General features: G+C 49.5%; 1 protein-coding gene across 1 annotated transcript in view; it reads left to right on the plus strand.

Annotated features, from left to right (window-relative positions):
• The first annotated feature begins 3756 nt into the window (after nucleotides 1-3756).
• LRP4 (LDL receptor related protein 4) overlaps nucleotides 3757-14357 on the plus strand; it is a 60837-nt gene continuing 50236 nt past the window's right edge. The window contains exon 1 of the mRNA XM_055281684.2: nucleotides 3757-3979. Coding sequence (XP_055137659.1) covers nucleotides 3928-3979 — 52 coding nt within the window. The 5' untranslated portion in view covers nucleotides 3757-3927. The remainder of the gene's footprint in view (nucleotides 3980-14357) is intronic.

The raw sequence follows: 14357 nt of genomic DNA on the forward strand, positions 1-14357 counted from the left end.
AGCAGTTTCTCAACCTTGGCACTATTAACATTTTGGGATGGATAATTCTTTGTTGTGGGGGATGCCCTACTCACTGTAGGAAGTTAAGCACCATCTTTGGCCTCTATTCATTAGATGCCGGTAACATCAACTCCCCAAAATTGCCGGGTGCGGTGGTGCACACCTGTAGTTCTAACTACTTGGGATGCTGAGGCAGGAGGATCACTTGAGGCCAGGAGTTCAAAGCAGCAGTGTGCTGTAGTTGTGCCTGTGAATAGCCACTGCACTCCAGCCTTGGTAACAGTGAGACCATGTCTCTAAAAGAAAAAGCATGGTGGCTCACATCTGTAATCCCAGCACTTTGGAAGGCCGAGGTGGGCAGATCACCTGATGTCAGGAGTTTGAGACCAGCCTGGTCAACATGGTGAAACCCTATCTCTACTAAAAATGCAAAAATTTGTCGGGCATGGTGGTGCATGCCTGTAATGCCAGCTACTCAGGAGGCTGAGGCAGGAGAATCGCTTGAAGCCGGGAGGCAGAGGTTGCAGTAAGCCAACATCACACCACTGCACTCCAGCCTGGGCGACAGAGTAAGACTACATCTCAATAACATAAAACAAAATAAAATAAAATGGAAGAAGAGAAGAAAGAGAGAAAGGGAGAAAGGGAGGGAAGGAGGAGGAAAGGAAGGAAGGAAGGAAGGAAGGAAGGAAGGAAGGAAGGAAGGAAGGAAGGAAGGAAGGAGAAAGAAAGAAAGAAAGAAAGAAAGAAAGAAAGAAAGAAAGAAAGAAAGAAAAGAAAGTCTTTAGATGTTGCCCCATGCCTGCCAATTCACCTGTGGTTGAGAACCACTGTGTTGAAGTGTGAAACTTCAGGCCTTATTCTCTTGCAGAAGAATTACATATAGAAATTCAGGTTGTTGAATGATTCCCGGGTTATAAGAGAATTCTACCAACCCAGTTGGATCAAAATAGTGCCCACCTCTGTCTTGTTTCCGTAGCACTCCCTGTGTTTCCTTTGAAAAGACCATTAGTGATGGTCTAATTCAGGGAAATATTCTGATCTTGGAAATTCAGCCCCCTGGGCTGTTCTAGAAAGAGGAAGGAAAGGGGTGGTGTTTCTGAGACCCCTCTGGAATTGGCAGTCCCCTACAACTTTTCTAGGGGCATGTCCCAGAGGACAGTGAAAGGGAGACAAACAGCCCATTCTGGCATGCTTTTCAGGATCTCTCACTCCACACAAGAAAGTCTGAGAGGACTGGTAAAAATAAATATGGCTTAGTACTCCTGGCACAAGAGCAGTCTCTGACAGCCAAGACTTAACTCACCCTAGGGGGTGACCCAGACAGGGACTATGCACGAAGCTAGTTTCTTACCCATTGATATCCCCAGTGACTCACAGCAGCCAGGGATGACTCTGTGCACCAGAACTGTGCTGAACCGTGGAGAAGGACTTGGGATGCACATAGGAAACAGTCTCTCAAGCTGAGTCAGACAGGGACAGCCCGCCTCTCGTTTCTTCTCCAATTCCAGAAAAACAACACAAATCATGCCTCTGGAAAGGAACCTGTCCTTTGCATACAGAGTGGAAACTGTTTATAACTTCTTAATCCCCTGACATTGAAAGTATGGGGACCGCCTATCCTGGATTTTTTTGGGACAACTGTACTCTACCACATGTCCCTAGTTTTCAGCTGGAAAAAAATATGGTCTCCAGAATCCCAAGGTCTTTCCCAACAGATTTAAAAGCAAGTCTTCAGCCAGGCACAGTGGCTCACGCCTATAATCCCAGCACTTTTGGAGGCCGAGGCGGGCGGATCACCTGAGGTCAGGAGTTCGAGACCAGCCTGACCAACATGGAGAAACTCTGTCTCTGTGAAAAATACATTAGCCGGACGTGGTGGCGCATGCCTGTAATCCCAGCTACTCTACTCGGGAGGCTGAGGCAGGAGAATCGCTTGAACCCGGGAGGTGGAGGTTGCAGTGAGCAGAGATGGCGCCATTGCACTCCAGCCTGGGCAACAAGAGCGAAACTCCCTCTCAAAAAAGAAAAAAAAAAAAAAAAAAAGCAAGTCTTCATAAGCAACATATATGAAACCCTGAGACCAACCAAACCTGCATTAGGAAATGAGAGGTGGGAAGGAGGATGCTGGGGAATCAGCCTCTACTTTTTACATTTTTTTTCTCCTTGGATTTTAGGCTGTGGTAACTGATCGAGGCCAGAAATGTTGACCGTCTTTCCTAGCCCCAAGATCATGTAAGCCTGACCTGACTCTACTGCCGCCTTCAGTCAGCAAGAAGAACCACACACCCAGAAAAATGCCTCAGTAATAGTTGCCATGGTGATGCTAGTTCAACCACATTGCATCTGGGTAAAAATTTCAGGCAAAACGATATAGAAAACTACTGCCTAACAAGGAGTTAACACCTTACATCTTTTATGTTGTTGTTGCTGTCGCAAAGTATGGTTCATGTTAGCTTTGGTAAAAGATGGTGATTTGAGGTGAAAGTACTGAAAAAAAACAAGCAAGGATGAAATGTCAATGTATCCATTTGGAGAAATCTAATAACCACTTTGCACTATGCCAAATTACTTTCCCCTCAGCTAACAGGGGGCATTTGGGTCTTCCTGACTCTACTTACTGGTGAGGAAAGTGAGTCAATGAAATCCATAACGATCCAAGGCCAGGAAATGCTGGCATATCAGCTGGGAGGGAAAAAAAACGATATACTGGGCCATCAGAAAGTTGGCATTTGGGCAAAAGGAACAAAACAAGACTCAACCTGGAAAAATGGAAGGTGGTGAAATTAACCCGTATTATTAATATGCATTAGAGAGAGTAGACCACAAAAGGAAGGAAGACTAGAGACAAGTTTATGATTTTATGCAGTAAATCAAAAGTTAAATCTGAGGGAAGGACCTACAGACTGGGGCTGGAAGGAGGCTGAGGGCTTCGTGGGAGTGCAGCTGCCATTGAGGACTTCTTTCCTGACCCCCTCCCTTCCTTGTCGGGATCAGAAAGTCAAAGAAGGTGAAGAGGCTAACAACAGTGATTTACAAAGACAGCAAGGAGGAACTAAGTCTGTATGGGCCGAATCTGGGCGTCTGAGCTGAAGCAACAGGACCCAGACAACCACCTCAGGAAACGAGTGAATGAAAAGGGGGGGTCGGTGAATTATTTAGCCCTAGAACAACGCTGCCTAGACCGGGGGAGGCGAGGGAGAAGAAAATCTCCGAAAAGGAATTTTGACAGTGAGAACGCCAGTTGAGATACAGCACTGCAGGCCCCCTGATGTCCCTTGTTTGATGTCAATAAAGACCCAAGAGGATTATGCATCCGCAAGCCTTGCGCATTCGGAGACATCAATAAAGTCTGGACTTGGGGCCGGTGGAGGGGGGGACGGGGTCACGTCCAGGCGACTTGGGTCAGCTCAGGTGCTCGTCTGAAGCATAGAGCTGGAGTGAGCGGGGGCGAGACTTGCTGCTAGGATAATTTTTTTTTTTTTTTAAGTTAGGGAAATGTAAGCAGTAGTAATAGGGACAGGGAGGGGGCTCTCTCTCGGGCCAGGAATGTGGGGGCGGCCTGAGGAGGAGCGGGGCCCCGCGCAGGAGGCGCCGGCGGGTGGGGTCGGGGGACCCGGGAGCAGGGGCCGAGGGCGGGAAGGGGCCGGGCCGGCGCTGGGGGCGGGCCCAGGCGCGGTGGCGGTGGCGGGGGCTGTGGCGCGGGGGGCGGGGCGGCCGGGCCCGGGACACCCCCTCCCGGTCCCCTGGCGGGGCAGCGTCGGCCCTGGCAGCACTGGAGGCGGCGGCGGCCCGAGGGCGACTTGCGGGGCGCGCAGGCCGCCGTGCACCCGGGACGCTTCCCCCTCGGGGACCCTCCGCGGGCTTCTCCGCCGCGCCGTCCCGCGGGAGCCGGCGGGACCCCGGGCGGGCGGCGCGGGCGGCACCATGAGGCGGCGGTGGGGCGCGCTGCTGCTTGGCGCCCTGCTCTGCGCACACGGTAAGCGGCGCCCGCCGGGAAAGTTTGTCCCTGGGTCCGGCCGCTGCGGGACTCGCCTCCCGGGACCCGGACGGCGCGGGCCGGGGCCTGAGACCCCCCTCGCCCTTGCTCCTAGCCGTGGCCCTGGGGCTGCGTGCAGGGGAGAGGACCCGGAGCCGCCCCGGCTCCAGCAGTCCGAGCGGGGGCATCAGCGGAGGCGCTCCCGCGGGCTCGGGTCTGGGCCGGGGTGCGGGTAAGGTCCGGGGCGTTCGTTCGCTCGCCCTCCCTCGCTGCTCTTTCAAGAGCGGGGGCTGCTTCCCTTTCAGGTTAGGACGGGGGCTCTGTGTCCTTGGTGCGAATGAATGCGTGCGAAGAAAGGGAGGCGGGCGAGGAGGGTCGCTAAACCCATAAACTAAATAACCCTCCTTCCTGGGGCTGGGGGCTCGGGCGGGTTGCGGAGAGAGGCCCCGGTGGAGTCTGGTACTTGGGCACCGGATTCCTCTACTGGGAGAACGATCCGGGACTCCAGGTCTTGCTCCCACCAAGGGGCTCTGGGGCACTGTTTGCGGGCAGCGTCTCCCCTCGGCGGTGTTTCGGGGTCCCTCTCTTGGCTGCGGCCAGTCAGCTTCCAGCCCTGGATCGTCCCCAGGGGAGGTGGTTGGAAAGGGGGCCGAGAGGAATATAGGGAAGAAAGTGCTGGAAGGCTCCCGCAGATCTGCCCTGGCCGGGGTAGGGGGGCAGGGGGGCGGGTGACCCTGAACCCCAGAAGGCAGCCGCCCGGCCCTCGCGGCGGGGTCCCGGCCCTCGGGGGAGCTGGACGGCTGCAGCAGGACTCCTTGGTGCCCGTACCCCCTGTCGTGTGTGACCGGGGCTCCGATGGAATCTGCTTCTCCGCGGCCTCTTAACGACCCTGCGTGCACCCGGCGACTGAGCAGCTTTCTCTAGTTTGTGCCCAGAGATCAAAGAACTTTGATCTTTGAACCCCAGCCCTATTCATCCATCGCTATTCATCGTGGCGGGAGTTCCGAGCCCCCCCATTTTCCTCGCAGCCCCGATGAAGGGAGCTGGGGCTCAGAATGGAGGGGTCTGCAGACCCTGCCTGGTCTTGCACCGGTTCTTTCTTTCACGTAGGGACAGCTCGTGTGGAAAAAGTCAGTGCAGATTTCGGAACTTGCCTGGCAGGGCGTGGAGATGTCTGGGCACTCGCTTTAAATTACCTCCCAAATCCAAAACAGAGTTTTCGTGTCTCTTATTTAAACTACCTGTGGGTTTTCAGGGGCTTTTTCCGCGTTCTCTCTAGCGCGGACTGAGCTCTTTCTCCCCGAAGAGCGGTGGCCTGGCCGGCCCACGTTCCGCTCCGCTCTGCGCTCTCCCCTCCCGGGCTCTCTCCTGGAAGGTTATTTGTAGCCTCTTTGGCGTGTTGGGACAGCGGCCCTACTGGGGTAGGAATGTAGCTGTACTTCCCACCACATGGGCCCCTTAAAGGGACAGCTTTGCTTTTTGGGGGGTTTCCCCCTTCGGGTTGCAAGGGAAGGGGATGGAACTTTCCTCTCGGCCCCCTGGAGGAAGTTTTGAAAAAGATCAGGGGAAATGGCAAGGCACTGGGAAAAAAAAAAAAAAAAAATTAGGGTTAAAACGGATACCAACAAAGCCAGAGAGGAGATTGTCGCCTTCTGCCCTAGGGAAGGGGGAGCTGGAAGGTTCCGGGCTGAGACTGGCGAAGAAGATTTTACTGCTCCAGAGCTGTCAACGCTGCAAATATTACATGTACTTAGAGGAGGGGGTGAGAATGGGGGGAGAGAATTGCGTGTATCTAATGTTTCACAGAAAAAGAATGGGAGGATTCGTGGTAACTCTTTTAGGTTTCTTTCTCTTTTTTTTCTTGGAGAGGGTGTCTCACTCTGTTGCCCAGGCTGGAGTGCAGTGGGGCAATCATAGCTCACTACAGCCTCGACCTCCCAAGCTCAAGTGATCTTGTCATCTCAGCCACCTGAGTAACTGGGACTACAGGCATGCACCACCACACCCTACAGATTTTTGTATTTTTTTCTAGAGATGGGGTTTCACCATGTTGCCAAGGCTGGTCTCCAACTCCTGGGCTCAAGCGATCCACCTGCCTCGGCCTCCCAAAGTGCTGGTATTACAGGTGTGAGCCACTGTGTCCGGCCCAGGTTTCTTTTTAAGGAAAAAAGTTTAATAGAAACGTCTAAGCATGGGAAGCTTTCTGTGCACATGTTTGTAAGGGTAGGCAGTGGGGTGAAGGTATACACATCACCTGGCCTGATACTGAGCCATCCTTAGAGGTCTGGGAGGTCAGATTCACAGTTCACCAGTGAGACTGAGCAGTTTCAGAGCCTGAAACCAGCACAACCAAAAATACCAACCAAAAATACCACCAACACAACATCTTTTGGACTGACACTCAATTCCAGGGGCTCAGAGAGACAGCAGTTGTGATAAATGTAGTAATAGATCCATTAGGCAGACCTGACCTCAGCAAGGAATGAATTAAAGACACTAAAGTTTAAGGTGACTTTGGAAGGCTGAGACTAGCGGATCACTTCAGATCAGGAGTTCAACACTAGCCTGGTCAACATGGCAAAACCCCATCTCTACTAAAAATACAAAAATTAGCCAGGCACAGTGGCGCATGCCTGTAGTCCCAGCTACTCGAACGGGTGAGGCAGGAGAATTGCCTGAACCTGGGAGGCAGAAGTTGCAATGAGCCAAGATCGCTCCCCTGCGCTCTAGCCTGGGCGACAGAGTGAGACTCTATCTCAATAAATAAATAAAGTTTAAGGTGCTTATTTGGATGCTGCTAGTCCTTTGGGCTTTTCCTAGAGCCTATTGGTTTGGACTCAGCCCACATAACTCTCCAGCCTTAAAGATTTTGGAAGGAAACTTGATGGCTGGTAATAGTGCTGAGTGATTTTCATCCTGAAGTTTGAAGTAAGGGCATGGATGACAACCATTGGAATAGTGGAAAGTGTGTTTGTTCTGGAGCTCGCATCCAGGTAAGGGAAATGTTAAAACTTCTGCCTAGGCATGCTTGGGTAGATAGAAAGTTGTATCTGAATATAAGTGCAGAGCAATTGAGCTGAGGCTGGTCTCCTTTCCATCTCGCTGTTGTCGTGACCATGGTTGTCATGGTGCTTGAGTGACCTTGTCCCTGATCTGTTGGGCTTGTGAAACATACTTGGCTTGTCACTGATTTTGGATTTCCTCTTCTGTACCCTGATGAATATCAGATAACATCTTTTGGACTGGCACGTGGTATTAAGAATGACAGGTGCAAGGGAACCAAGTCTGGCCATGTCTGATACAGAGCACGTTGGGTATGTCCATCTTCTGGGCCAGTAAAGAACACAGGAGGTCACAGAGGACAGGGTGTTTTATAGCTCTTCGCTCACTCTTTCTACTGATTAACTGCCAGTCTTAACTGTTAGAAGGAAAATAGGAGAAATTGTTTATGTTGCTGCCCCTTTAAAGAAAAAAAAAATACTGGGGGTTCCTGAATAGGAACAGAATTTCAGGGACTACTTTAAGAAGTAATCTTTTCTTTTTTATGATTGGGTAAGATTACGAGACAGTCTGTGCCCTTGGTTGACTAGGTCTGTTAGCCTGTTCCAGCCACGGTCTCTCTACATTCCTTGATGCAGCTTAGCCACGAGTTTTGTCACAGTTGCCTGGACATGGGGCATCTGGGCCCCAGACTGTGTCTGGACTGCCATCTCATCTTCAGCAGTGGAAACCCTCCTCCCCTCCTCAGCCTGTGAGGATTCAGTGTCCCAGGGAAGACTCAGTGCTGACTGGTTAGCTGGCAGAGCCTGAGTTTGACCTTATAAATAGTTCTGATGACCGCATGGGCTTGTCACTCTCACTCCAGCTTAGAGCTGGCAGGAATGAGTTCCTCGTACAATCGGGAGCGTTCCTCAAACTAGGCTCCACACCCATTCACTTGTTCATTCATTCAGCAAACACACATATGTCAAGCATTAATATAATCACTGTATATGAAGCTCAGTAATTAAGAAGCACCCACAGACCTGGGTTTGACCACAGACCTGGCAATTCTTGGTGACCCTGTGCAAAATCTCCCTGAACCTCAGGGTTGTTACCTGCAAAGGTGGGTAGGGTAGGGGAAGGGAAGTAGTAATAGAGTATCACATAGGAATATCATAAAACTTACATGAGATAATAGCATGTTCAAACTATGCAGCACAGAGCTTGGCAACTACTGTGTTACTATAGAGCTTGATAAAAGTTAGCTGTAAGCAAAGTCATGTAAGTGGATCGGAGATGATTCTTGGCTTTACAGCATGGGAACCGGGTAAATAATTATGCCACCGTGTTCCATGCTAAAATTGAGACTTGGTCCTTCATTCATTGCAGCTGGTCTTTTGCTTGTCTCTTTTAAAGATCTGCCCCTTCTTTCTCCCCTTGAAAACGTGATAGGACCGAAGCATAGTTCCCACTTGTGCTCACTCGTAGAAAAGAAGTCTGCTAAGCTATAACATCAGTCTAGGGGAACTCACGTTGCCTTAGTTCTCCTGAGAGAGGTCTGGGGAAATGGAGCTTTTCCTCTGAGAGCTTCCCTTCTTAAGTGGTCAGGGATGCAGCCTAGCAACTTCTCCCGCTAAGATTCCTGTGACATGGGGTGAGAGGGGCTGGCCAGGGACTCTTGTAGCTGGAACAGTTTAGAATTCCAAGCCCTCCCTCCCATTGGCCTGAGAAAGGAGTCAGGCTCCGGAGCTCATAAGGTAGTAATTGCCCCAGTTTGGGAGCTGGGCTGTTGTGGAGCCTTCGCAGCTACTATTTTCAATCAGGAAGCCTGTCAGTGTGCAGGCCTAATTGATGTGGGTCTCCAGCCCCGAATGGCCCCCAACCCCCAGCTCCTCCACCTCAAAGTTTGACCCCTGTTGTCTCTTTTGTTTCTTCTTTTTAAATTGGTGCCAGCGATGTGATTTTTTGGGAGCTGCGGAAAGTTGACCGTAACCAAGAGCAGCTGTTAAAAAGAGCCGATTCTCTAGCTTCCTGGTTGTCTGACTCCATTTTCTGTTGTGCGTTTTTGATTTAGCAAGAAGCAAACATCCTAGGTGCCCTTGGGCGCCCATCCGAGCAGACTTCATTCTTTCACTGCTCGTAGGCATTCCCATCCTTGCTCACAGATGAGCAGACTGGCTGTTAGCGCTCCCTGACACCCTGTTTCCCCATGCGGAATAGGACTCCCCCATCATTCAGGTTCGAATGAGGGGAGGGGCGCTGCCTGGGACCCAACTGGGGAAAGCCTGGCTGGGACTCGCTGCAAGCCCTGGCTTGGCCTGTGGGAGCTCCCCCTCACCTCTGTGCAGAGCTGAGGGTCAGAGCGGCAAGCAGAGCCGGAAACAAAAGACTGGGAGCAAACGTCCCATCTGGCTGAGAGGCAGTGACACAGAGGTGCTGCTGCATAATTTATCACTGGAGGTTTTCTGGAGCCGGGAAGCTCCTGGCTCCAGGCAGTGCCTTTTCGCGGGAGAGGGACCCTCCCTCTGTCTGGGTGTAGGGCAGAGCAGGTACAGAGAAGGGTATCTGGAGAGACACCTGATTAGCATGTGAAATAAAGAAGCTGCAAGGTTGTAAGTGCCACCAGGGATCTCACCAAGCTCGGCAGCTCCACTTCCTGTCACGTCTTGGGGGAGGTGGGGAGGGGTAGTGGCCTGCAACCACGCGCCGGCATGGATGAGGACAAGAGACAGCTTCTCTGCTGAGTTGACTGTAGCTCCTTCTAACCAAGTGGAGAGGCCAGGTTATGACATCCACAAGCCTAGCAAATAGGAAAGGGGAGCCGCAGGCTTTGCACCCTCCCTCCACGGGCAGTTTAAACAAGAAGTTTCAACAACAGGCCGGAGAGCCAATAAAAGCCAGCAACTCTGCAATGCATCTTCCCCAAATGAGAGTTTCTGCTCTTCTAGGAACGATCTCCTCCAATGACAATTTTTGCAAATTGTGGGACATGTGGATTTACAAACTGGTATATGTGGTCTAAAAAATCCAAATATATTTCTGGAGCAGTTAGTATTTTTGAGAGCTTTGCTGTGTCCCTGGTACTGTGATAAGCATTTAGTATATGATATCATATTTATTCCTCACAGTATCCTTATGAGGTAGGTAACATTAGATTCCTGTCTTACACTGGCCAGGTGTGGTGGCTAACGCCTGTAATCCCAGCACTTTGGGAGGCTGGGGTGAGTGGATCACTTGAGGTCAGGAGTTCGAGACCAGCCTGGCCAACATGTCTACTAAAAATACAAAAATTAGCTGATGTGGGCCGGGCACGGTGGCTCACGCTTGTAATCCCAGCACTTTGGGAGGCCGAGGCGGGCGGATCACGAGGTCAGGAGATCGAGACCATGGTGAAACCCTGTCTCTACTAAAAATACAAAAAATTAGCCGGGCGTGGTGGCGGGCGCCTGTAGTCCCAGCTACTCGGAGAGGCTGAGGCAGGAGAATGGCGTGAACCCGGGAGGCGGAGCTTGCAGTGAGCCGAGATTGCGCCACTGCACTCCAGCCTGGGCGACAGAGCGAGACTCCGTCTCAAAAAAAAAAAAAAGATTCCCATCTTACAGTTGGGAAACAGGCTCAGAGCAGTTTCCTGTCATACAAGTAGTGAGTAACTGAGCCAGGATTCCAGGCTCTCCCAGAAGATCTAGGTTGGGAAGGTCTATATTTCATCTTGGATTGACCTCTGTTTTCAGACATCTCCTTCTCAGGGAGTCTCAATGCATAAGGAATTACTTCTCAGGTGCTTTTTGAGGGAGAGAGACTTTATTTTTATTTACTTTTTTTTTTTTTTTTTTTGGAGACAGGGTCTCACTCTATTGCCAAGGCTGGAGTGCAGTGGCATGATCATAGCTCACTGTAGCCTTGAACTCATGGGCTTAGGAGAAGAGAGAGACTTTAAAAGGCTTCCAGAAAAATGTGGTTTGTTGCTCCCTGAGCAGCCATAAACAAATGTGGTTTGTTACTGTGTGGCCCTTCTGATTTGGGATGTAGGAGAAAAGGAAAGCAGTATTTTGAGCAGCACTTCACAGAGCACAGCCATGTTTGAGCCCTGTTGGATCTGTGAAATCTGTTGACAGCTTCCAGGTAGGGCAGGTAGAATTTTGAGGATCTATACAAAGACAGGCTGGCACTGGCTACATTACTAGGTTGAGAGAGAGGACATATCCAGATGAAGATAATGGGATTAGTACAAATAACAAGAAAAACAGTAACAGCTGTCTAGTATGAACCTCATATGTATTATTTCATTTAGACCTCCCAGCAACCCTATGAAATAGATACTGTTATTACTCCTGATTTACAAAAGTGGAAGCTAATCCATTTCTTAATTGCTCTGTACTTTAGTTTCTGGATTCTCTCTCCTGTCCTTGGCTCCTCAGAATTAGTGGGTGATAAATTAGGCAAAGATCTGCTGGGTGTGGTGGCTCATGCCTGTAATCCCAGTGCTTTGGGAGGCCGAGACAGGTGGATCACTTGAGGCCAGGAGTTTGACACCAGCCTGGTCAATGTGGAGAAACCCTGTCTCTACTCAAAAATTAGCCGGGTGTGGTGGTGCACACCTGTAGTCTCAGCTACCTGGGAGGCTGAGGCAGGAGAATCGCTTGACCCCGGGAGACGGAGGTTGCAGTAAGCTGAGATTGTGCTACTGCACTCCAGTCTGGGTGACAGAGCAAGACTCCATCTCAAAAAAAAAAAAAAAAAGGGCGAGGATAAAGGATACCACGTGGTGCCTCAAGCTCTTTCAGAGAAAGGCAATAAAGCAAGACTCTGCGGTTATTCATGCCACCAACTTAACCCATGGGGGCGGTACTGCTGCCTGGTACACACTAGGGTTTCCAAACATCCCAAGTCCTAAAATAGCAGGTCTTAATCACGGAGTGGTTGGATATGACAGTTCTGGGGTAAGCCAAATCCTTAATAGTAATAACAAGAGCTATTATTTATTGAGCACTTAGTATGTGCCAGGCAGTAATGCTAAGTCCTTCTTATGAATTAACTAATTTATTTCTCATAACATCCTTGTAAGGTAGGGGCTTTTATTATCCCAATTTTCCTGATGAGAAAATTAGTTACAAAGAGATTAAATAGCTGCCCAGGGTCAGACTGCTAGGAACTAGCAGAGTCAGGATTTTTATCCTGGGGCGTTTTGTTCCTATGTACTTAACATTATGTTCTTCTGCCTTAAAACTTTGGAGGCTAAACCATTAAGGACTTCTTTTCTGTATGTAACAGTAGCAAGAGAGGGCTGAACTTGCTTGGACCCGCAATGGTGTGCCCGATAGTGTCCCTTTCGAAAGGGCCCACTGAGGAGAAGACTTCACCAGGTAGATTTTCCAAACCAACCAAGTTAAGCTGGCCTCTAGGGATCAGGGGAATAAAAGGGACCATGGGACAGAAATAAGTAGAATCATGGGGTGTGAGTTTCACAGCTGGATAATACAGCTGGTGAAAGGAACTCTTGTAGGAGAAAGGAGTAAACAAAACCTGGGTAGGACAAAGAACAGATTCCTGTTCTCTTGAGTACTGGTTAGGTAAGAAATAACTACTTTTATTTATGATATTCTGAGTCTCTTTTCCTTTGACTCCAGTTTTCACAAGATTCTAGAGGCGTGTTTCATTCATTCATTCATTCAGCAAACTTGTATTTATTGCTGCCAGTGGATAAAAGGAGAGAGGCATATGCTAATATGCTTTAGCATATTATAAACAAATGGTGATTCCTCCTTTGCTCGTTGTAATCCTAATACCTTCCACACTAGGATAGCCACCAGACTCCAGAACACTCACAGGGCACTCCTTAAGCCTTCTCATCTCTGGTTCAGCTTGAAAAAGCTGCTGTGTGGCTGTGTGTAGTCACCGTCTACCCATATGCCTCCATGTGACAGATGTGGTCCACCTTCAGCTGTGCATTCTATGGAATGGTGGAGAGCAGTGCCGCTAGACACTTGAGTGTGCATCGGTGTCACCCGGAAAGCTTACTGAAAGTCCAGACTCTGAGATCACACTAAGAGAAGAATACTAGTTTAAGTGTCAGAATGGGGCTGCCATCCTGGCTCTCCTACTTACCTTGTGACCTTGGCCAAAGCGGGTGCCCTTACCTGTTGGACGGGCCCTGCAGTCACTGTTCAGGATTATTGTAATGATTCAATGAGAATGCAAGTGCATATGCAAAAGTAGCTTGCAAACTAATGAGAAATTGAAAAGTATAATTATTTGTTATCAGAAGCCCTGTTCCTTCCTGGACCAACAACGCTTGAGCGCTGATTCAAAAGTGCTGGGATGCCAAACTTTCCCCGCTTCATTACTTTACCTTCGGGCGAGGGAAATGAGTCTTTCTTTACCTTAGCAGTAACCAGAAAGAGGTCACTGTTTGAGACCCATAAACTCACTGCATATTTGCTATTGGAGAACACATAAAAGAGAGGGACCCAGAAGTTGTAAATTCCCCCTTTTGACCTTGGGGTTTTGGAGATTCTCACAACAGTAATACCATTTATTGGGAAGCAGTATAATCACCTCCCTGGGTGTGAATGCTGGCCTCGACCCTCAGTACTTGTGCAATCTAGCTACAGACTTAACCTTTCTGTGGTTCATTGTCCCCAGCTGTAAAGTGGTGATAATATTAGGTTGGTGCAAAAGTAATTGCAATTTTTGTCATTAAAAGTAATGGCAAAAACCACAATTGCTTTTGCATCAAACTAATAATAACAGTACCACCTCCAAGGGTTGTTGAGAGCCTTCAGTGACGTAGCATATGAAAAGCATTTAGAAAAGTACTCGGAGGGCACCTGGTAAGTATTTAATAAATGATGGGGCCAGGCGCAGTGGCTCACGCCTGTAATCGCAGCACTTTGGGAGGCCGAGGTGGGCGGATCATGAGGTCAGGAATTTAAGACCACCCTGGCCAACATGATGAATCCCCGTCTCTACTAAAAATACAAAAATTGGCCAGGCACAGTGATGGGTACCTGTAATCCCAGCTACTTGGGAGGCTGAGGCAGGAGAATTGCTTCTCGGGAGGCGGAGGTTGCAGTGAGCTGAGATCGCGCCACTGCGCTCCAGCCTGGGCAACAGAGCAAGATTCCATCTCGGAGAAAAAAAAAAGATGGTTGTATTATTATGAAGCTTTTGCTGTGTGTTAGCCCTGTGCTAAGCAGTTTATATGGGTTAATCTTTACAAAGCCCTTTGAGTTAGAACTGTTAATATTCCCATTTTATGGATGAGGAAACTGAGGCCTGGAGGGATTAACTAACTTGCTCAAAATTGTAGAATTTGTGATAGAACCAAGATTTGAACCTTCATCTCTCTGACTCTAGAATCTATGTCGTCTACTACTAAGTTAGTGTGTCTTGTATA

The sequence above is a fragment of the Symphalangus syndactylus genome, chromosome 6 (assembly GCF_028878055.3).
Source record: "Symphalangus syndactylus isolate Jambi chromosome 6, NHGRI_mSymSyn1-v2.1_pri, whole genome shotgun sequence".
In the NCBI taxonomy this organism is placed as follows: domain Eukaryota; kingdom Metazoa; phylum Chordata; class Mammalia; order Primates; family Hylobatidae; genus Symphalangus; species Symphalangus syndactylus.